General features: G+C 41.3%; 1 protein-coding gene across 2 annotated transcripts in view; it reads left to right on the forward strand.

Moving 5' to 3' along the window:
• Positions 1-20,678, forward strand: part of PLBD1 (phospholipase B domain containing 1) — a 64,194-nt gene extending 43,516 nt beyond the window's left edge. For both annotated transcript variants that reach the window (XM_054989266.1, XM_054989264.1), the window contains exons 5-11: positions 118-279; positions 1,366-1,510; positions 6,288-6,488; positions 6,573-6,713; positions 8,987-9,172; positions 11,317-11,423; positions 20,420-20,678. In XM_054989266.1, coding sequence (XP_054845241.1) covers positions 118-279; positions 1,366-1,510; positions 6,288-6,488; positions 6,573-6,713; positions 8,987-9,172; positions 11,317-11,423; positions 20,420-20,587 — 1,110 coding nt within the window. In that variant the 3' untranslated portion in view covers positions 20,588-20,678. The remainder of the gene's footprint in view (positions 1-117; positions 280-1,365; positions 1,511-6,287; positions 6,489-6,572; positions 6,714-8,986; positions 9,173-11,316; positions 11,424-20,419) is intronic.
• Positions 20,679-22,929: the final 2,251 nt, after the last annotated feature.

The raw sequence follows: 22,929 nt of genomic DNA on the forward strand, positions 1-22,929 counted from the left end.
GACCACATTCTCTTTCAAACAACCCACAAAAATGTGGTTCATTCATAGGTATCTCTTACCCTTCATATGTAAACCTGAGTTTAAGCATGCATGTTTGTTATCTCTCTTTCCTTCCAGCCTCTCACTGTCTTTGAGGTCCATTTCCTGAGTGCAGCTGGAGATCTGCTTGACTTAATTCCTTCATTATTCTCACACTCAGCAGAGATGGACTATAATGTTTTACCGAGCGGCCATGTGAGATACCGATGGGATATGGGGCATTGTTCAGCTCTGATCAAGGTGAGACAACACTTTCCACCTTTAGGGCCCCCAAGAACTGTTCACCATTTCTTCCTTGTATTTGTGGACTCTGTAGATAAGGATGAGCATTAGATAGATGCTAATCAGAGTCTGATGCAAACAGACAAAATTGGTTAATGTAATTGTTATAACTAAACCAAACAGAAAAATCAACGACATTAAGAAATAATGAGGGACTGTTGTTAATTTCACTGCATCTCTGATGAATTTCAGGCACTTGCAAACACAAGTGCCTGAGATGTGATGGAGAATTTTCTGGGGTGTGTGTGAGAGGGTCTGAATGATGGCTGTCAGCCTAAAGAATAGCTGGAGAGAGATATTTTGACTCTCCTCTCCCATAGGAAATTTCCCTGTTGCATCCAAGGGGCTTGTGTTTGCATACATGGGCCATAATAAGCTGTTTTGCATTATGGGGTGTTCTATGTATCTCCAGTCAAGATTCCTTATGACCTGCTTAGATGAGCTGTGTACCCCTGGTCTAAACTATCATCCAAAATATATGTAGATTGCCTCAGGCTATTCTCTCCTATCATTGAAATAGCTCTAAATAATCCTAGAGTAAATGCCAGACATATCCTAACCACAATGGCTCCTGAATGATCTCAAGATGTTAGGACAATAATTTGAATCAAAGCTCATCTAGTTGGGAACCAAACAGCAGATAACTTGAAGTATACATTTTTCTGTGAAGGATGTTCTAAGAAACAACAAAATGATATATATTTCTGCTGGAAAAATGACAGCATACAGTGGGAACTCTGACATGTAATTTAAGCATGTACATATGTAACTGCAAACAATGAAAGAGAAAATAATCTGAAATACATTGAAGTTTTAGGATTCCCACTCTACTACCTACTTTCAGACAAACAGCTGGAAATCTTGGTGAACAAAATTTAACAGAGAAAATCCGACTTATTCAAGATTTGACTGTTTTCATGCTAATCCCTTTAGAAAGAAAAAATTAATAGGATGGCTAGACTTTATAGTATACAAGATGTTGATTGCCGCTGATTAAGAGGATTCTAGATAGAGCAGGTTTTCCCCTCTCTTTCTCTTTCCTAGGTCCTTCCTGGGTATGAGAACATCTACTTTGCTCATTCCAGTTGGTTTACATATGCAGCCACATTGAGAATATTTAAGCACTGGGACTTCAAGATTAATAATCCAGAAACAAGGTCAGGCCGTGCCTCATTCAGCAGCTACCCAGGTAATCAGATGTGTGAACCGGGCTCCAAGTGCAGTGGCAGTGTCTGAATGTAGGACTTTTCCTTGTGTGCTGGAGAGCAGGACTTTTTTTCAGCTGGAACGCAGTGGAACGAAGGGCAATCTAAACTCCCCTCTGTCTGGAGATTGGTGCGGGGCCACCAGCCATGTGACCATTTTCACTGAGGACAATTTAAACATTAAAAACTCCCCCCTTGTTCCAGCTGGCCCAAAGTGACGTCATTGTGCAGTCCTGGGAGCGTACACGCACTTTGCACATGTGCATGTGGTACCAGGGGCACTACCTCCTGCCAAGAGTTGCCCCCTGTGCTGGCAACCCACTGAGTTCCACCACCTCTTTTCCCAGAAAAAAAGCCCAGCTGGATAGTCTTGAAAAATTAACTGCTCTGTATTCCAGGACTAGAACATTTTGATTAGATGGCACTGTACAATATAATTTCAGAGGGCTAGTTGCATTAGCCTGTTGTAGCAAAATAAAACAGAAATCCAGTGGTACATTAAAAACTAACAGCATTTATTCCAGCATGAGCTATCTCATTAAAAACTCTTGCTGGAATAATGTGAATCTTTAAGGTGTCACTGGACTTTTGTCTTATTTTACACTACAAAAACAGCCATAGATTTACAGTGCAATTCCAAGCAGACTTACTCCAGCCTATGCCCACTGATTTCAATGGGCTTCAACTAGAGTAACTCTTCTTAGGATTGCACTGTCAGTGTGTGATCTGTTCTTGATGCTAAATTCATGTTCTGTGTGAATGAACCCACTTTCCATTGGATCTTTGCAAGTCCCACAAAGATCCAATTTATTTAGTTTATTTATTCAAACAATTTCTATCCTGCCTCAGCTCCTTGGACTATAGGCAGGCGGGAAACAGACTTGTCCTATGCTGCCACCCTTTCCTGTTCTTACAGGAAGTGCTGACTTAGGCTTCAGTGCTCATCTCGAGAGAAACTTGCTCAAATCTGGGCCTCAGACCACTACACCCTATTTTTGGAAATCATTGTTAAAGTGACAGGGATCCAACATACGTTTGGACAAGTAAGACTGAAGTGAGAATATGATAGAATAATCAAATATAATTTATCTGAGGAGTTATAAAGTAAAGGCATGCAGTGTAAGTAAATAAGTACTTTACTTATTTAAGTATCTTTACTTATTTAAGTAACTTTACTTATTTAAAGAGGAAGGTTTACCCCATGAAGTGAGTAGGAGTACAGGGTTTTGGCACAAAAAGTGTATGTTAATAATTAGGCATGCAAGAAGAGAATTTAAGAGCAGATTGTTAAAATAATAATAATAACATTCGTTTTATATACCAGCCTTCAGGACAACTTAATGCCCACTCAGAGCGGTTTACAAAATATGTTATCATTATCCCCACAACAATCACCCTGTGAGGTAGATGGAGCTGAGAGAGCTTTGAGAAGCTGTGACTGACCCATGGTCACTCAGCTGGCTTCAAGTGGAGGAGTGGGAAATCAAACCCCGTTCTCCAGATTAGAGTACTGCCAGTCTTAATCTTTACACCAAACTGGCATCTGTATTCACTTTGCATCTGTACTGGGGAAATTAAAAAACCCATATGTCTCCAAGTCTTGATGGACCTGGAGTTCTTAGGGAACTCAAATATGAGATTGTTTATCTAGTAACCCTTATATGTAACATCGCTAAAATTAGCCACTGTACTAGGACAATGGAGAGTAGCTGATGTTTCATTCATTCATTCATTCATTCATTCATTCATTTATAACCCACCTTTCTTGCTGAGATTCAAGGCAAATTACAAAGGGTAGGCCAATACAAACATTGTTTGGAGCTCTTTCAAAACGGGCTCCAGAGGGGAACCAGGAAATTACAGACCAGTTAGGTGCCCAAACTGTACCTGTCTAAGCAATACTCTGAAGTCCCTATTGGACTCCCTACCTATTTCAGGATACCTCCTCTCCATTCTCCCTCCAAAAACCCCACTGTCCTTTCTTCCATGGGTTGTTGGATGTTAAACTCCCTCAGCTCCTGCCTCCCCTCCCATCCCTAGGGCCAGCACGTCCATTGGGGCCAGGTAGGTGGTGGCCTCAGGGCACGGGGTGCCGGAGGGGGTGCCGGAGGAGGCGTGGGGGGCGGGAGCGCGTGCCACAGAGCTGCAGCCTCCTAGCCATCCTGCCCTGCGCTGCTGCCACCACCAGCACATGCCCCTGGTTGGGTGCAGCAGCCGCAGGCAGGCGTCTGCGGTGGCGCAGGGCAACCGAGCGGGAGAGCTCGGAGGCCACCCATGCGCCATCCCAGCTGCCTGCCGCAGCGATTGGGCCGGTGGTGCGCGCACTCCCTTGATGACATCACATGTGACGTCATCACGCAGGCCAGTGCGTGTGTGCGCGCGTGCGCGTGGGGGTGCCCAGCCCACCGGCCGGCTGCGGGTGCTGAAAACCCTGGCCCCACTGCTGCCCATCCCATTCAACATTTCAAATCTTATTGGTTTGAGCTCAATGGGGAAGAAAAGAGGGCAGAATTTTCTCCTATCCATCACAGAGGCATTAAAAACAGAAGTATTTTTAAACTGCTGGTGTGCATGTCAGCCTCCCTAGACCTTTATGATAGACTTAACAATTATTCAATAATAAAGATTACAAAGTTACAAGGAAGATCTCCAACTGCATCCATCAAAGATGGCTTAAAGAAACAATAGTAATGGCTAGTTCACTAGAGAAAGTAATGGGTCCTCTCTAGAGATTCATATACACTATTCATCTTGCTTTGCTGAACCATCACCATTTGGGAGAGGCCCTTACCTGCTCTAATTGGATCATTTACTGTTTGAATTGGCTCTTGGTTTCATTTGTACTCTGCATAGTAATGAAACATTCTTATTTCTTGGATTGCTTAGTAATATTTTCTTTTGGGTGTAATCATTTCTGTATTTTTCTGCCAGCAAAGGGCAATGCTTCCTGCTTCTGAGGAATGGCTCTAACTCATGAAAACTTCTACAGTAAACCTGTTAGCCTTTAAGGTACTACAAGACTGTTATTGTTTGTTAGTGCTACAAGAGATTAACAAGCTACCATTCTTGAATTCAGAAAGAATGTTTGTAGCACGTAGAAGAAGTAACCTCTGCATGCCATTGGGATGTAATGGTTAAGAGTGTTGGGACCGGGATCTGGGAGACCCAGAATCAAATCTCCACTCTGCCCTGCATAGGTAGTTGTGCCGGTGGAGCTTTAAAGTAACTTGGCTAGAGTACTTTGTGCAGGCTTAGTGGCTTTAGTGTTGTAGCCTCCCCAGATTTTACCTTACTGCACTCTGTTATATTGTAAATGGGAATATGTGTTCTTGGAGATAGACACTGTGTTTTGTTATAGTTTGTGTTTACATCATTTCCAGCTCAGGCAGTTGTTTCTGATCAAGTCTGGCCGTCTGGGGCCTGTTTGAAATACTGTTACCATTAATTAATAAGGCTGTGATGAATAAGGTTGCAAGCCCTGCAACATCTGCTGAGTGGCATGCTGGCTTGTGTTCAGAAGATGTAATCAGAAGCACTTTTGTTAGCTTTGCTAGAATTATGGAGCTCATGCAAAATTGTTTGAGGGCTGCTGGTAACAGAGAGAGAGAGAGAGAGAGAGAGAGGAGAGAGGCTTACAAATGAAGTAGATAAACATGTAAAGAGGCAATTTAAATTACATCAAATTCTCATAAACCCATACATATGGAACACAACATAAAGCTGATCGAGCAGAACTTCATATAGCTGCCAATGCCTGTAGTTTTTATTTCTATTTGAATGTCTTTTCTTGTTGATACTGAATTTTTCCTACTGTTTTCTAGAAGTAATTTCTGTAACAGAATATCAGTGAAATACAGATGGATTCAGAGGGGGAACCAAATTAAGCTGTTGAAGCCAAAACAAAGAGTCTTATGGTACCTTAACGAGTAACAAATTTATTATGGCAGAAGATTTTGTGAACCAGAGCCCATTCTATCAGATGATTAGTGTAGGTAGGCTCGTACAGAGGAATGTGTGTGTGAGAGAGTAAGATGTGCGTGGAATTAAAATTAAACATGGAACTAGTAAATACGCTTATGTAGGAAATTATGTGGATACTTTCTGATTTGGTTACTATGTGCTTACTGCTTTTACTTATTTCTAAAAGATAATCAGTCATGTTCAAGGTCACATAGGAAGTTCATCGTAATGGTGGTGCTCAAAATGGAAATGAAGTCAGACTTCTACGTTTAACCGAAAGATACTTCTTCATTTATCTTTTCTAACTCATGTAATATTTTTCGGTGCATTATGGGCAGACCATAGAAATTTAACTATGCACAAAAGGATGAAAAGCATATCATACCACTAATTGTGGCTTCATCTAAATTGCAACATCCAGTATACCATGCTCAAGGGGAAGCTGCACTGCTGCTGAGAAGTTAAAATTTGGATGCCTGCTTATCCTGAAGGAAATTTCACTGCCGTAAGTGGGTTGCCCTGACTAGGAGCCACTCCCCTTGCCATTCTCTGAGTGAAGATCAGAGAAATCTTTCTCTCACCTTGGATGCTCTCGTGGTCTGCTTGTCCTGCACTGCCTCACATTCTGCAAGCAACTCTTGTGTACTCTTAAGTTGTTCACAAATGATATGAATAAATGGTGGCATCACCCTTTGAGAAATAAGGCTATTATTCTTTTTTTAAAAAATCCTGGAAAAAAGAACTAAAAAGCTGTGAAGTGCCCACTTGTAAATAACAAGTATTCTTTTATCTTGTATCCAGGTACTTTGGCATCAATGGATGACTTTTACATACTTGGCAATGGCTTAATAATGCTGCAGACAACAAACAGCATATTCAACCAGTCTCTGTTTAAACAAGTGGTACCAGAGAGTCTCTTTGCATGGCAGAGAGTCCGTATTGCCAACATGATGGCAGACTGTGGAAAAACTTGGGCTCAAACCTTTGCAAAACAAAACTCTGGTTGGTATTATTAAGGTGGAACCTGTTATATATTATTACCCTAAAAGTAGTGCTGTATTTAATTGTCTCCTCCCTGCCCTGTAGGTACCTATAATAATCAGTATATGGTCTTGGATACAAACAAGGTCACATTGCAAAAGAGTATTGATGACGGAGCTCTCTATGTCATTGAACAAATCCCCAAACATGTGGAATATTCTGATCAGACAAATATTCTCCGTAAAGGTAACGACTTCCCCAGGAGTTCTAGAGTTAGATTTCTACTAAGACCTGTTGACATTTTCTTCAGTTTTACTTATTAGAAATGATCTAGGTAACATATTAGGTGTTCCAAGTTGGTGTTTCTGTGAGTAAAGGTGGCTGGCAATTCCTGCTCGTCAGAAGATCACCAAATATGAATCCAGTTATTTGGGGAACTATAGAAGATGATGGGTATTGCTCAAATGGAAACAATTTTTTCTCTTTTTTGTTGAATTCTGGAATTCTTTGTAGCTTCAGGCAAAGGCCAGCATCAGGAGTCAGCAGGGTTGGGTACATGTCAAGGCCCTCAGACTGGCAGAGGGCCATTAGAAATGCCAGGCCAATCTAGAGGCCAACTGTATATAGTGCTGCTTTTTCCAGGACACAACACTCACCAAGAAATTGGGGTGGGGGGCATGCTTATGGCTGTTGATCTGTGTTGATTTATGTTGATCTGTTGCTGCCAAACTCTACCATATTCCCTAGATTTTCATGGTTCGGTATATCTATATGACCGCCTCTCTATGTTCTCCATGGCAGCTTCACTCATCTGTACAGGGCCCTCTGCAGGTGCCACCTTGCACATGGGCAAAATTTATTTATTTATTTGTTTGCAGGGCTTTTTTTCTGGGAATAGATGGGTTATCTGGAACAAGGAGGGAGTTTTTTAAAGCTTATATTGCCCTCGGCGGAAATGGTCACATGGCCAGTGGCCCCACCCCCTGATCTCCAGAAAGAGGGGAGTTTATATTACCTTCCACACGGCACGGAAGGCAATCTAAACTCCCCTCTGTCTGGAGATTAGGGGGCGGGGCCACCGGCCATGTGACCATTTTCAAGAGGTGCTGCAACTCCATTCCACCATGTTCCCGCTGAAAAAAAAGCCCTGTTTGTTTCCATTTATATCGCACCCTCCCCTCAAGCAAGCTCAGGGTGGGTCACAACAGTAATAACTCATACACAATTAAATATACTTTAAAACAGAGATAAATCACATAAAAGCAGTAATTAAAAGGTTTCTACCATCAGAAACAAAAAGGCTGTAAGAAAACCATAAAATGCAGGCAAGTGAGATGTACACATGTGTTCTCTGTTGTGGCCCCCACCTTATGGAATGACCTACCTGAAGAGGAAAGCTCTCACTCTTCTGGTTTTCCGTAAGTGATGCAAAACTGAATTATTCAGGAGGGCTTCTTTTACTCAGATAGAAGAGCTGTACTGTGAGGAAGCAATCTCAGAAGGATGCAGAAGTAAAGGGATAGGGACCATAGACTTTGCTACTATGTGCTATTGTTTACTATCTGTTCCTTTGTGTATATCCTACTGGGTAGTTCTAGGTTGTTTTATGTTGATTAATGTATCCTTCTTAGAATTGCTGATGCTCTGTTTCAGCATTTCTCCAACTCTGTATTAGATTTCTGCTAGTTTTAAATCCTTGTAAATTTGCATTTATAGACCCTATTACATTGTTTATTTTTTTGTAATACATTTTTATTTTGAAAAGTAGAATAATAGTAAGGGGGATACAGAAAGAAAAAAGAGATTATATAACATAGTTGTGTAAATCAGAAATAATTATATATACCAGAATATATATAGCTCCCCAACATCCTCTTCATTAAATTTCTTTCTATAAGATGCAATAATACTTATGTTAGGATATATTTATATGCAACATTTTAAATTTCAAATTTCATAGCTAATCTGTTTTGCAACTACATTATTAATTTCATCATTGCTGCATTGTCATTATTACATACTTTCGCCACTTCTATATAGCCGATACAACTTTGATCAAATAGATAATATATCAAAATACGTAAGGAATTACATTTATATTCAAGGTGTTTCATTTAGAGCTTATTCTCATTCTTCTTTTACATTTCCTAAATTTGTCTTCTGTTTGCATAATACACACTCCATCTCTTCTCAAAATTTATAATTGATCTGTTTCTCAAATAAGCTGTTAATTTCACCATTACTGCATATTCCACAAGTTTGTTTTCCTATTCTTCTAAGCTTGGACAGATGTCTGATTTCCCTATTACATTGTTTATTGAAATGTCCTTAAAATTGACTGTACTAACTCACACAGTGTAATCCACCTTGAGTCTCAATGAGAAAGATGGACTATAAACAAGGCAAATAAAGAAAGAAATGATAATGAGTTCTTTAGACAGAATAGCATCTCTTTGAAATTCAGATGTTTGAAGCAATGTAGCTGGTGTGCAAAACAACTGTATCTACTCAATTTGCAGGTTACTGGCCTTCTTACAACATCCCTTTCCATGAAACTATCTACAATATGAGTGGATATACAGAGTATGTTAAAAAATATGGCTTGGATTTTTCATATGATATGGCTCCCAGAGCAAAAATCTTCCGACGGGACCAGGGAACAGTGACAGACATGGAAACCATGAAGCACATAATGAGATACAACAGTATGTAATTTTTCTTTTTCTTAAACATTCCCCCATCCTACAAATGACAAGCCTTGCTACAAAGCACTTGGCTGCCATGGTCTATACCTGCAAATATTTTTCAGGTAATGTCCAGAAAATTGTAATAAGAGAGAGTTCTTCTCTACTATTATGTTGTGGAACAAAACAGAACAAGATAATTTTCTGAAGCTTAAATATTTTTAAATAGATACAATTTTTCAAATTCCTTCTAGAGAGATGGGAGCCAAAATTTCACTTAAAATTAGTGTCTTCCTAATATCAGACCAAGAGCTCATCAAACCTTTTTGCTTCTGAGGAAGTAACCTGGGCCCTTTTACCTGCTCCCAGAACGTTGCGAAATTTCACGCAAAACCCACAGAAGATAGTGTCTTCTTGCGAGAGTTTTGCATGATGACGTGCAAAACTCTTGCGAGAAGATGCTATCTTCCACGTTTTTTGCGCGATATTTCGCAGCGTTCCGGGAGCAGGTAAGCAGTGCTTAAGGGGCCCTGCATTGTTCAGTTTCTCTAGATCTTGGAATCATCACAGTAAATCCCAGTGAATCTTGAGAACCCTGTTGCAACTATGTCTGTAAATATCTAGTCCTGTAACTAGCTAGAGCTGTATGCATTCTACATGTTCACCATTGTGCTGTATAACCGCATTATGTTTAATATTTATCACAGAACGCAGCATCCCAGCTCTCCCATTCCAAGTTACAGCCAGCTGAATAAAGTGTGTAAATTTCTGCATAATCTGATTTTTTCTTGAAATGTAGTTTGGTTCCCTTTTCTTGCCTCTGTGCAGAAAAAAAGTATCTGGACCTAACTGCTCAGTGCTCCAAAGAAAAGAAGTTCATCATCACTGCACTTGTTGCTCTCTTCTATGAACAACATTGACTGTGTGAGGGGAAGCCTTCCAAACGCCCTTCCTCAGTTGATATCATTTTTAGGACAACAAAAGTGTTAAGGAGTTTCTTTGGAGCACAGAACAGATGCTTGTACAAACTATTATTGGCATATGTGGGTTTTGAAACAAACAGCAAAATAATTTGAATTCCACCCTAAGCTATTGTCTAAATTTTATACCAGGGTTAAATGTTGGTTCACATTTCACCTGATATTTGTGCTTATCCTTAAAGTATGTTTAAGGTGTAAATGAAAATGGAGGCCCAGATCATGGCGGTTGCCAGGTCATCATTTTTCCATCTTTGACAGACCAGGCAACTCGCCCCCTTTCTCTCGACTCGTGACTTAACTACAGTGGTCCAAGCAATGGTCTCCTCTAGGCTTGACTACTGTAACACGCTCTACGCAGGGCTTCCATTGAACCTGATCTGGTGGTTGCAACTGGTCCAAAATGCAGCGGTGCGGGTCATCACCGGAGTGCCTTGCACTGCACATATAACACCGGTACTGCACCAGCTGCATTGGTTACCGGTGGAGTACCAGATCAGATTCAAGGTTTTGGTACTAACCTATAAAACCCTATGTGGACTGGGACCGGCATATCTATGGGACCACCTCTCCTCATATGAGCCCTGGAGGATGCTTCGATCCAGTGATAAACAGCTGTTAGTGGTCCGTGGCCCCAGGGAGGCCCGTTTAGCGTTGACCAGAGCCAGGGCCTTTTCGGTCCTGGCTCCAGCCTGGTGGAACACTCTGTCTAAAGAGATCAGGGCCCAGCCAGATTTGCTATCCTTCTGCTGGGCCTGTAAGACAGAGCTGTTCCGCCAGGCATATAGTTGACACTTAGGGCCTCCCTGCCAGCCACCTACAAAGGGTATCTACCACCTAGCCTTTGCCATATATTTCTGGAGGTGGTTGGGCAGTGGTTCCTGGAGGAATCTGCTGCTATATATCTTTTTAAAATCTGCTGCTGTATTGTTTGTTGTGTGTTTTTAAATATTTAAGGAGTGTTATTGGTTTTAAAGGTATTTGTATTTTATATTAGTGTATTAATTGTAATCCGCCCTGAGCCTGCTGATGTGGAGAGGGTGGAATATAAATCGAATCAAATGAATGAATGAATGAATGAATGAATGAAGTTAATATTCTCCCCCACATTAAAGAAAGGTTTTGGTTCTTTGCAGTGGATGGGTATGTCTAGAATTACTCAACTACTCTGTTCCTTTTACTTTGTAGACTACAAGAAAGATCCCTATGCAAGGCACAATCCCTGTAATACCATTTGTTGCCGGGAGGATTTGAACCTCCGATATCCAACTCCAGCTGGCTGCTATGACTCTAAGGTAAAAACTATAAGAAGAAATGGCTTACTTAGAGATGCTGTTTGGGAGGAAGTGGGAGAAGCAAAAATGTGTTCTGTTGGTTTCTCCCCCTCTTTCACACACTTACAGCATCCCCTTACATGCATCTGGAATTATGGGTGCTAGCAAATTCACAGCTGAGTAAATTTTCAGTTTATTTTTTCATTCTTGGAAATACATGGGGAATTTGGAGTAATTTGGCAGTCCATAAGCCAGGCATATTGCCAACAGCAAAAAGTACTATAAGAACTGGATATAAGTCCTTGATGTGTATTGGGCTGTGAAGTCTGGCCACTTGTGAACTTCTAGAGTTTCATGTTACAACCACTACTGTTTATAGCAACTTCGTGCTTAACCTTTACTCTAGGGAAGCCAGTGCCAGCACAATCTCCAGTGTTTAAATCCTATAACCTGCCTAGTTTTCTGTCTTAAGATTCTTTCTTCTCTGTCCTGTTATATGACCTTGTCCTGCCTAAGCAGTAAGGTCAAGAGAAACTTTAAAGAAATATCTTGGCAAGTTGTCCAGATGTGTCAGCTGATCCATCAAGTAGCTTTTGAAGTAAATGGTTATAAAATGTCAGGTTCTGGCTCTTGATAGGTATACGCAATGTTCTGCTTGGGCCATATCTATTTGCCATATCTATTTACACGATTCCTTCTTTTGCCTCTTGGAATCAACCTCCATCTTTTTGCGTGAGGTCAAACAATTTAGGTAAGCAGGGCCTGTCCAAAAACATTTTGATCCCTGAGGGCAGAACTTATCAGACACTCGGAATTTCCTGATATTTTTCTTGTAAATATCAGGGTTCTGATTCTTATTGGGACCACTGCACCAAAGTGTGGGGAGGATTTAATCCCTCCCCTTCCACACCATTTTCCTGCCCTGAAACAGTCCCCTGAAACTAGGGTTGCCAGCTCCAGCCTGGGAAATTCTTGGAGAGTTGGGGGCAGTGCCAGGAAAGGGCAGATTTTGGGGAGGAGAGGTGACTCACTGGAAATGTGATGTCATAATGTAGAGTCTGTCCTCTGAAGCTGCCGTTTTCTCCAAAGGAAGCAATCTTTGTAGTATGGAGATCAGTTGTAATTCCGGGATAACTTGAGAACTCACCTGGAGGTTGATAACTTACATGGTACTAGTATTTGCCTTTTGGGGTAAGCATAGTTTTGCCCCAGCAGGGCAGATGGTGACTCCATGGGGCTGTTTCAGCTTTTGAAAACAGTTTTTGCATTTGGACCCAGTCAGAGTTTGACCCCTGCATGCCTGATTTTAATAGAAGAAAAAGCATTTGGGTTCCTTTTACTGGTTCCATGTACAGATCTAAGACCTGCGTATGACTCTCCATTCTGCCGTGGAAGCTCGCTGGGTGACCTTGAGCCAGTCACAGACTCTCAGCCTAACCTGCCTCACAGGGTTGTTGTGAGAATAAAATGGAGGCAAGGAAAATGTTATAAACCACTTAGGTTCCTCATTGAGAAGAAAAGGAGGGTATAGGTAAAGGAAATCTGTTCCATACATACGTGTGTGTGTGTGTGTGTGTGTGTGTGTGTGTGTGTGTGTGTGTGTGTGTGTGTAGCCCAAATATTTCCATAAGACATGCTAATAATCCAAAGGTAAAGACACCTAAGCATCTGCATGTATTTCATGCAATTTAAGTCCTTTTCTTTGCATTTCTTTCCCTATCAAATGATATACAAACTAAATAGTTTTAATAACCCAGTATTATTACATTTGACAGGAAGAGAATGGGGAAAGGCATATACACAAGGTAATTGAGGCCGGTGTAGCTCTCCATACATCTTTGGTTTGGTTGGTTTGTTGTAGATCCCCTCACTGTTGCCACGCGAGCCTATTGTAAGGAAAAAAACACGGGGTTTTTTTTAGTACCTTGGAACTATTCAGCACAGAACAAAGATCACATTTCTTTGTCAGTCAAAAGAATCTGTTGGAAGTGAGACAACAACTATACATTCTGATAGCTTATTGTTATTTGCTGACTTTTACTTTTACTTTGATTTCAATGGGCTTAGACTGGAGTAACTCTGTTAGAGTAGAGAATGGAGGAAGAGAGAAAGAAATAGTAGGAGTTTGTGAACTTGTACTGAAAACTGAACAAAAGGCAGGAGAAATTTGCTGTATAAAATAGGTGAGAGTTTTGCATTGTTCTGAAGTACGGGCAATTGCTTTTGGAGAGGGTGATAGATCCAGAATTTGCACTGCTGTCTGCTGTCAGTAAGGATGGCTCATTAAGGAAGGACACAGATGCGAGGTGCTGCCATATCTTCACTACCCCGACACTGGGGCGAGGTGTTTTTTTTCCCCTAATGGCCACTCCTGTGATTAAGCCCATTGTGAAAAAGAGAGAGCTCAGCTTGGCCTTGGTGGGGATTGCAACCACCTCATCCTCTCTCAGGTCATCTCCCTCCCAGTGTGGAGAGTGCCTGCTTCCTCCCTCCCCTTTTATTCCTTTGCACAGGGCCATGCTACCCAAAACAAGGCTCTGCCTCCTCCCAAGGAGTCCAAGTCCCAGAAGAGGCCAAGGAGATCCTGGCTGTACCTTTGGTTCTTACCCAAACCTGCCCCCACAGCAGTGACCAAGCAGGTGTTCTTCATTGTAGCTGTTCCTACTGTAGCTTTTAAGGGATCGGTTTATCTCATGTTGGCCCTGCTAACTGACTGTCTGATGCATGCCCAAACTGACTCAGTCTAGCCTGTGTTTGGCTCCAACTAATGAGGCTTCAAGGATGATGATACTGTTGAAGGCAAGGGTAGATCTGGGCTTATACTGTGATCTGGACAACAGAGGCAACAGAAGGGGAAATTGAAGTTCTTCAGCCTATTGACCAAAGGCTGAGCTTTGCTTGACATTCCATAGATTTTTCTCCTCAAGTCAAATCCAGCCACAAGCCAGATGGGTTTGCATAAGGAAATATTTACCAGCTTTTGCAAAATGTGGCTGATTACTTGTCTAAAGGGTAACAAAAAGATTTCTGTCCTTCAACAAGCCTTCGGTTTCGTGGTTCAAAGTGCAGTGTTAGGTTATCATTAGCCCAGTCTTCTAATGTTTGAAGCAAATACCTTCCATAAAGTTTTGATGTGGTATCAAGGAGACTTATGGGACGATAATTATGCGGATTAGTTTTGTCTCCTTTTTTGTGGATGGGGATCACTATGCTGGTTTTCCAACCTACGGGAAATTTGCCTGAGTTGTTAATTTGAGAGAATAATTTGGCTAGAATCAGATTCCACCAACTGGGAAATGCCTTTATTAGATCAATGGGAATCAAATCCTCACCTGGAGCTTTACCAGAGGCCAGAGATGAACTAAAGATTCTACCTCAGCTTCTGTCACAGGGGGCCACTCAGGTGATGGTAAACAGACTAAGGCAGAATTCTTAAACCCATTCACCAGCTTCTTATCATCTGACATCTTGTGAGTAAGTGCAATGGATTTGTCCATTTTAGAAAAGTGTGCATGCCAAGTTTCCCCTGAAATTTGAGCCTCAAGTTGAGAAGATCTGCCTAGGCTTGGAGGTACCAGTTCCCAAAAGCAAGCTTCCTTCTCTGAAACAGCTTGAGCCAATTCTCCCCATAAAAGCCTGGCATGTGAAGCTTTCTTATTTTTAAGCAAGCATTTGTACTGAGTTCTAAGCTTTATTAGTTGTTGGATTCTAGGAGCATCCTTGTAGGGATGGGCTAGTCTTGCCTGCTTAGTTAGATTCCTTTTAAAGGCTCTGCACTCTTGATCAAACTAGCCATTATTAGGGTAAGAATGCTGTTTAGGGATTTTATTATTCACAAGAAGAGGTTTGAGGGTTTGAATTATCTTTTCATAATTTTTCATCACATTTCCAGCTGGTTGAAGTAATAATTGTCGGGCGGTTATAAGAGTGGCATTATTCAAGGCTGATGCGATGGTACTGTACAACTGCTCAGTCCACCTGAGAGCCAAGCTACAAGTGACACCTGACACAGGTTGGACACGTGTCAGCTTCCCTCAAGTTTTGATGGGAAATTTAGGCATCCTGTTCTTGCAGCTGTAATGGAGAGCCAAGCTGTAAAACCAGGATGCCTACATTTCCCATCAAAACTTGAATGAAGCTGACAAGTGTCCAACCAGTGTAAGGCGTCACTTGTAGCTTGGCTCTCAGTCTCCTGAAACCCGAGGAAACATCCACTGAGGATTCGGGAGAAGGGGACAAGCAAACTTGGTTATTGCAGTTAATTACAAGCCTTAGAGGGCAATGGTCACTTGCAGAATAATCACCAACATCAAAAGAGCTGACTTGCGCTAATAAGGCAGAAGAGACCGCTATGTAATCTATAGTGCTCGCTTAGAGTGTAGATAAATAGGTATAAGCTCCGCCAGATTTGTCAAATTTTGACCCCTGCAAGTTATACAAATTAAATGAAGAGAGCAACTCTAAAAATTTTAAGCCAGGCTTATTAATTATTGGGTCCATTGAATTACGATCCAGTAGGAATGCTTGCTCGGCTACGAAGGTATTAGTGTTCCTTCAGGTACCTATGTTGCCAGGACCAATCCTGGCATTAAAATCACCACATACAATGATTTCAGAATGTGGATATTGAGAGGTTAAGTTTTCAAAAGTCATAAATAATTGGTCCCATAATTTCCCAATATCTTGAGATTTGTATACATTTAAACACAAAAAAGTACCCAAATGTTTGCTGTTAATCAGTAATACCTATAAATAACTAGGACATAAAGTAACAATCGTTTGAATATCTAAATTTAGATCCACTGAGATCAGAACAGCTAATCCCCACTGCCCCGTCCCTTGGAGCAAGTCTTTGTAGCTGGTGTAGCGAATACCCTATAACCCTGGAGAGCTAGAGAAGCAGGCTCCTGGGCTCAGGTTTCCTGCAAAAAAAGCATGTTGAAGTTGCATAAAAATACAGAGAATTCTGGGTCAAAGAACTTATTATGCCAGCCCCCCAGGTTCCATGACAGGAGCTTTAGTTGTCAATCATTAAGTATTTTATCCAGCTCTCTCTTGGAGTCATGGATAATACAACCATTTCTGGGGAGAGCTGCAGGGGCTGTTAGAGTACAGTGTAGTTCTATGGGGCAGACCAGTGAAAAGTTGATGGGTGGTTCATCTGGATGTATAGAGTAATCTGTTATGACGATAGAGGGTGAAATGACAGCCCGGGGAGCTGGATTTATTGGCTCAGTTGTGTGAAAGCTGTCGCCCATTGAACTGGGTGGCTGTTGGATAGGTTGAGCCTTCTTCTGGCCCAGGAGCTTTAATCGTAGCCATTCCAGTCTTCTTGTTATCTCTAGTTGGTCAGTTTCGGGAAGGTTTGAAAAGGAGTTGATTAGATCTGCTTCAATGGAATTTTCAAGCAGTAAGTGCTTCTTCAAGGTGAGGTACACTGATGGAAAGAACTTTCTCAGTTTTTGAGGGCTTTACACATTGTGAGTTCAGGAGCGAAGGGAGCAAGGAAGGTATTATAGTATTATCCCCACCAAGCTGGATTCAGAAGAGGCCAAAGTACAGTGGACTCCTGTCAAACACTTTACCAGTTAGCCCATTCCAGTATGAATGGCCCAACTAAAGCCTTATATGCAGTTTTTGTTGATTTAGCTTCGGCCTTCGATTCCATTGATACAACCCGTTTATGGGAGAAGCTTGAGAAGACTAATATTGACAAGAGACTATTGCTCTTAATTCAGGAGTTATATACAGACACATTTGCTAAAATCAAAGTGGGCACTTTGGGTTCACTAACGCGGGATATCCCTGTCAGCAAGGGAGTGAAGCAAGGGTGCCCCCCTACTTTTTAATTTATATATTAACAACGTTGTTCAGAGACTGTCAGGCCCTGAATTTATTGCTTCCTCCTTAGATCAGCAAAAAATATCAATCTTACTATATGCAGATGATATGGTTTTGATCACTTTAACCAGAATGGGACTGAAGAGGCTTTTGCACAGTCTAGGTGAATATTGTAAGGAAGAAAAACTTATAATTAATTACTCGGAAACCAAAGTTATGGTTTTTCAGAAACAGACCAAAGTGTTTAAATGGAGCATACAAGGTACTCCAATAGAACAATGTAAATCATATAAATACCAAGTGCAGTGTTAGGCTCATGACAGGGTGAGTCTAGGCATGTCTGCCAACATATGTGGTGAGGCAGACAATGGAAGGGCTAAAACAATCCAGATTCAGACTGCTTCCACAGAGAGATGATTCTCTGTATAGGTCTCATCAGGGCTTTTTTTCTGGGAAAAGAGGAGGTGGAACTCAGTGGTGGAACTCAAGACCGCACCATGACGTCACTTTGGGTCAGCTGGAACAAGGAGGGAGATTTTTAAAGTTTAAAATGCCCTCGCTGAGCAGCACGGAGGGCAATCTAAACTCCCCTCTGTCTGGAGATCAGGGGGCGGGGCCATCAGCCATGTGACCATTTTTAAGAGGTGCCAGAACTCTGTTCCACCGCGTTCCCACTGATAAAAAGCCCTGGGTCTCATTGCTATTGTGAATGCAAAGCATTCACACTGGCAGTGGAGCTTCCACACCACATCATATCACAGTGTTTCCCATACTTTCCTTGTCTCACCTCCCTGCATAGCTATCTATTGCCATGACCTACTAGTTCCTAGCTTTAATTTTTAAAGCCTCTTTCCCTTGCTATTTCATGGCCTCTGAGCATCACACTGATGGACTACACAGAATGAGATCTCAGAAACTTATGAAGCTACAAAATAGGCACAATCCCTCCTCCCAAGTTTCTGAGATCACATTCTGCGCAGGCACAACATTTCAGTGTGAATACACAGACAAACACTAAAAAAAACAACAGTCACAGCAATCTGTCTTTTTCATTGCACAGATATAAGGGGAAATGTGCATTATTTATTTTTAAAAGAAAAGATGGGAACTAATGGCAATAGATTGTTATAATGCTGTAATAATCTAAGAATTCCTGTTTGTTTTTTTGTTTTGTTTTTTAAAAAACAATTCAAAACAAGTCCTCCAGCATATGTATGTGGGTGGGAACTAGTGGGCCCACTTGCTGAGGCAGAGAAAATACACTCTTTCGTATCCACGCACTAGCCCAAAGGCACTTTGATTGTGACCTTTCCAAAAAGTTTACATCAAACCAGGGCCGTTTCCACATGGCTTACCTCAACCTGGAACACTGCGCAACATGCTGAAAAAAACACGGAACTCACTGCAATGTTTTGCAATGTTGCACAAAACTCGCGCGAGAAAACGTGATCTTCCATGTTTTTTTCGGCATGTTGCTCAGCATTCTGGGTTGAGGTAAGCCGTGCGGAAACAGCCCAGGTTTGGGAAAGATATCAACAAAGTGGGTTGGGGGGGGGCACAAAAAGCAGGACAAATAGAGGACAATGTCATATGGATGCACCTGAAAACAGTGCTACTTTAAGGAAGATCAGATGGAGCAAAACATCAATGTGCAAAGAGCATCAGATATGTCACAAGCAGAAAGTCAGATCTAGAAGAACATTCTGGCAGAAAGCTCCAAGTGACACAAGCAGTGAGGAAAAAACCACACAATACAGGACAAGTCAAATGCACATAATACACCTGCAAACACTATATTGCAGATATAGCATTTAGGTGATACTGGCTGTTTTACAGCTGAAATACACTGAAGTAAAGCCATAGGTGATTAGGCCAAGAGTGGTCAGAGAATCCATTCACAGAGTGCTTTTGTTTTTTCACTGAGCAATTGCACCCCTCCCCCACTGATGTTTAAAAGCGGGGTTTGCAGAGTGATGGCATTATCTCCCCCACAAACTCATATTCCAGCTATTGAACACTGATCTTACCTCTGTGGCCAGCCAGTTATAGAGAACACAAATGCTATTCCCCTTCCTAGACTGATGGACTAGGAGCTGGGCAACCCAGGTTCAGTTCCCCACTCTGCCATGGAAGCTTGCTAGGTGGTCTTGGGCCACATACATTCAGTTCAACCTTCCTCATAGAGTTGTTGTAATGATAAAATGGAAGAACAGAGAATGACATGAACCACTTAGGGTCCTTATGGGGGAGAAAGGCGGGGTATAAATGAAACAAAACAAAATAAAAAATATAACTATTTCTTACTGTTTTCATTATTTTTAACCAGAAATTCTTCATAAAAACAGGGTGGAATTTTCCCTGAGACATTTTTTCCTCTATAAAGTGTGGTAGTCTCCAGGGTTCCTAAAAGCCCCCACAGACCCTTGAACAAATCTTTTATCTCCCACCATACTGCCTCCAAAAAGATCATCTTAAGAAAGCCAATCACATGATGCAACACTTAATGTACCATCTACAATTAATATCTAGAGCTACTTCTTAAGAACAACCACTGTGTCATTTTTCTTTACTTTGTTCTGTGTTACAAGAGATCCGTGTGATCCACCTAACACTACAGCTGCAGTCCTGTGAAGCTGCTTACTTGTTTTCTTTGGGGAAGTTAGCCCTCATATAGTTGTTACGTTACTACACCATATTTATTGTAGTTGTGAAACCTTGAAAGGTTGACCTGTTCAACAGCCTTTCACCAATTAGGGAAGTACAGGACTCAAGCTGTTTTGCTGGGTGGAGTTTGAAGATATATCTCCTTTCCCTCCACACACACATGCATGTGTCTATAAAAGAGAATGAAGAAATCTACTCACCAACTGGTTGGGTGTAAGCTATGCCCTTATATGGATATTGCCATTTTTGGCAAACATTTTTCTCCAATCCTATTAGTAACCCTGTTTGTGGGAGCCCTGAAACCTCTAAGCAACCACAGCTGGTTTTTGCACACACAGAAAGGGATACAGGACAGATTGTATGAGTATTTTGTAGGGTTGAGTCACAGTCTAGTTGCAGAAATTAAGCAGCAGACATGACAGATGCACTTGGTTACATCCCTGAATTAAAAGGGGCCCCTTTCTTCCTTTTACTTCCTGAGCAATGAAATCATCTCCTGTGATTCTTTACAGGTATCAGACATCTATACAGCCGCAAAGTTTACAGCATATGCCATCAATGGTCCCCCAGTGGAGGAGGGTCTGCCAGTGTTCAGCTGGACACGTTTCAATCAGACAAAGCACCAGGGCTTGCCAGACTCGTATAACTTTGATTTTATCACTATGAAGCCAGTGCTATGAAAGTGGCATCAGAATTTTAACATACGAGGGGAAGTTTTTTCTATGTACTGTTTTACAGATATACCAAATAAATTGATCTGTGCACTCCTAAGATTCTGCCTTTCCTTTCCTAGTTTGAGTTGCGGGGATGGGTGTGGTGAAATAGATCAAGAAATAAAAGAAAAATTAGAAGTCTTCTTTACAAAAGCAACAAATGGGAGGATTCCAGTGAGGGAAATGGAGAGCTAAAATCTCCGGCAAAGATGGAGAGGCAACACAGCTAATTATTGGTGAGAGGAAGCTACTCCAGCCGGCCAATCTGCCTGGATTAAAGGTTCAATTGTGAGTTTACTCATACGTATTCCTTAGAACTGCTGGGGAGGGGGTGTTCTGCAGGAGCGGAAGTCGCAGTGGTTTTACTCCTGAACTGAGCAGCCTGGAATCTTGGGGCTCAGGTGAGCTCAGAGCTCTGTATGCAGCCATTTTAAGAACATTAAGCTTGCCCACCCCTCATTTCTTTAAGAATTATGGAAATAATTATCTCAAGGACGAAGGAAGATTTTCTCCAAGATAAAGACGCAATTCCTTTGGTGAGAAGCCCTTTTTTTTGGAACTATAAAAAGTTGGCTGAATAATTACTTTAAAGATTTATCAACTTATGAACGTTGAGTAAAACTTTAAGCTTTGAATTGGAAGAGGGAAAATTAATTTTTTAATTTATTTTTAATGTTCTTGGTGATGAAAGTGCGTTTGAGACAAAAGTACACCTGTGACAAACTTGCTGTGTAAAAAACACAGACTACAGTGAGAACACACTTCAGTTTATTTTTAAAGACTGAACAGAATAAGAGAAGTTGCAACATGGAGGCTCTGATTGCCATAGTGATGAGATCTGAGTTGAGAAGAAATTAAAAAGGAGACTTGCTGGATCTGCAGACTGTGATCATGGCAGCTCTTTGCTGGCTGCTATTGGACAATGACCACCACAACAAAAAAAAATGTCCAGAAGGGGATCAATTGATGAATCTTCAGAGAAAACAGTTTCAATGGATTTGATTTAGAAATGGTTTCAGCAAATGGAGGATAAGATGGAACATTTGGGGAAGGATTGTGGGGGAATGGAAATTTTTGAATAAAGGATGGATCAAAGGTTTGTTAAATTAAAAGATGAAATGTCAGATCAAGATAAAAAATTGGAAAATTCCATGAAGCATGTGGTTGCAGATATGAGCCAAATTAATGAAAAAGTTTTCCTAGAGAATAAAATGGGTACTTTTGATATACAGATGGAAAGAGAACTAGATAACTTTGCTTTACTGGAAATGAGAGAGAAGGAATTCTGCTTGAGGTATAGAGCAATTTCAGAGGAGGCTGGTGAGGATATCAGGGAGAAAATGGTTATAGTTTTGGCCAGGGGTCATTTTGTAGAAAAATAGGTGGAGGAACTCATTAGCATAACTCATTTGCATAACTCATTTCATATGCCATGCCCCTTAACATCACCAGAAGTGTGTCATTAGCATAGCTGATTTGCATATGGCACACCCCCTGACATCACCTATCCTGGCTGTTTTGGACCCAATCCTGAATATTCAGGGCCAAAATTGGGCCCAAAATGGCAAAAAAGGGCTGAAAAGGGGCCCAAAATGGTCAGGATCGGACCGCTGCTGAGTGGGAGAGTGATCCACCACCCATCAGAGGCCCGATCTGGGTTGTTTCGGCCCCAATCCAGGCCGAAACAGGCCCCAAATGGCCAAGAGTCAGGTGGGCGGGGCCACCTGACATGTGACCTCGTTGGGGAACTACCAGAACTGCATTCCTGTGCATTCCCCCTAAAAATGAGCCCTGGGTTTGGCTAACCTTTTAGACTGTGAGCAGGAAGAGATGCAATCAGAAACTGATAAAGTATACAGAATCAATTCCAGGTTTGCTAGAACAAGAAATACTCCAAGAAACATATTGGTTTACTTTGTAAGGAGGCTTGTGAAGGAGCAGGTTTTGCAACATTTTAATAGAAAATTAAAAATTGATAATATAGATATGATTGTTCTAAAAGTAATCCCTGTAAGAATCCTGCATAAAAGAAAAGATTATATATTTTTGGTTGAAAAATTAAGACAGAAAAAGATTGCTTTCTGATGGGATGCTCCAGAACGTGTAATATTTGCATTCAGAAAACAAAGATTGATATTGAATTCAGTTCAAAATGCTAAGAGAGTTCTTAGAAAGACATAGTGACCCTGGGTGAGATGTCATCAGAAACTTCAACAAAATTAACACTGGAACAACAACAGGATTTGGGCAAAGAAGAACTCAAATTGCAGAATTTAATAACCATTATGTTAGATGTGCCATTTTGAGAG

Source organism: Eublepharis macularius, chromosome 9 (assembly GCF_028583425.1).
Source record: "Eublepharis macularius isolate TG4126 chromosome 9, MPM_Emac_v1.0, whole genome shotgun sequence".
Lineage (NCBI taxonomy): Eukaryota > Metazoa > Chordata > Lepidosauria > Squamata > Eublepharidae > Eublepharis > Eublepharis macularius.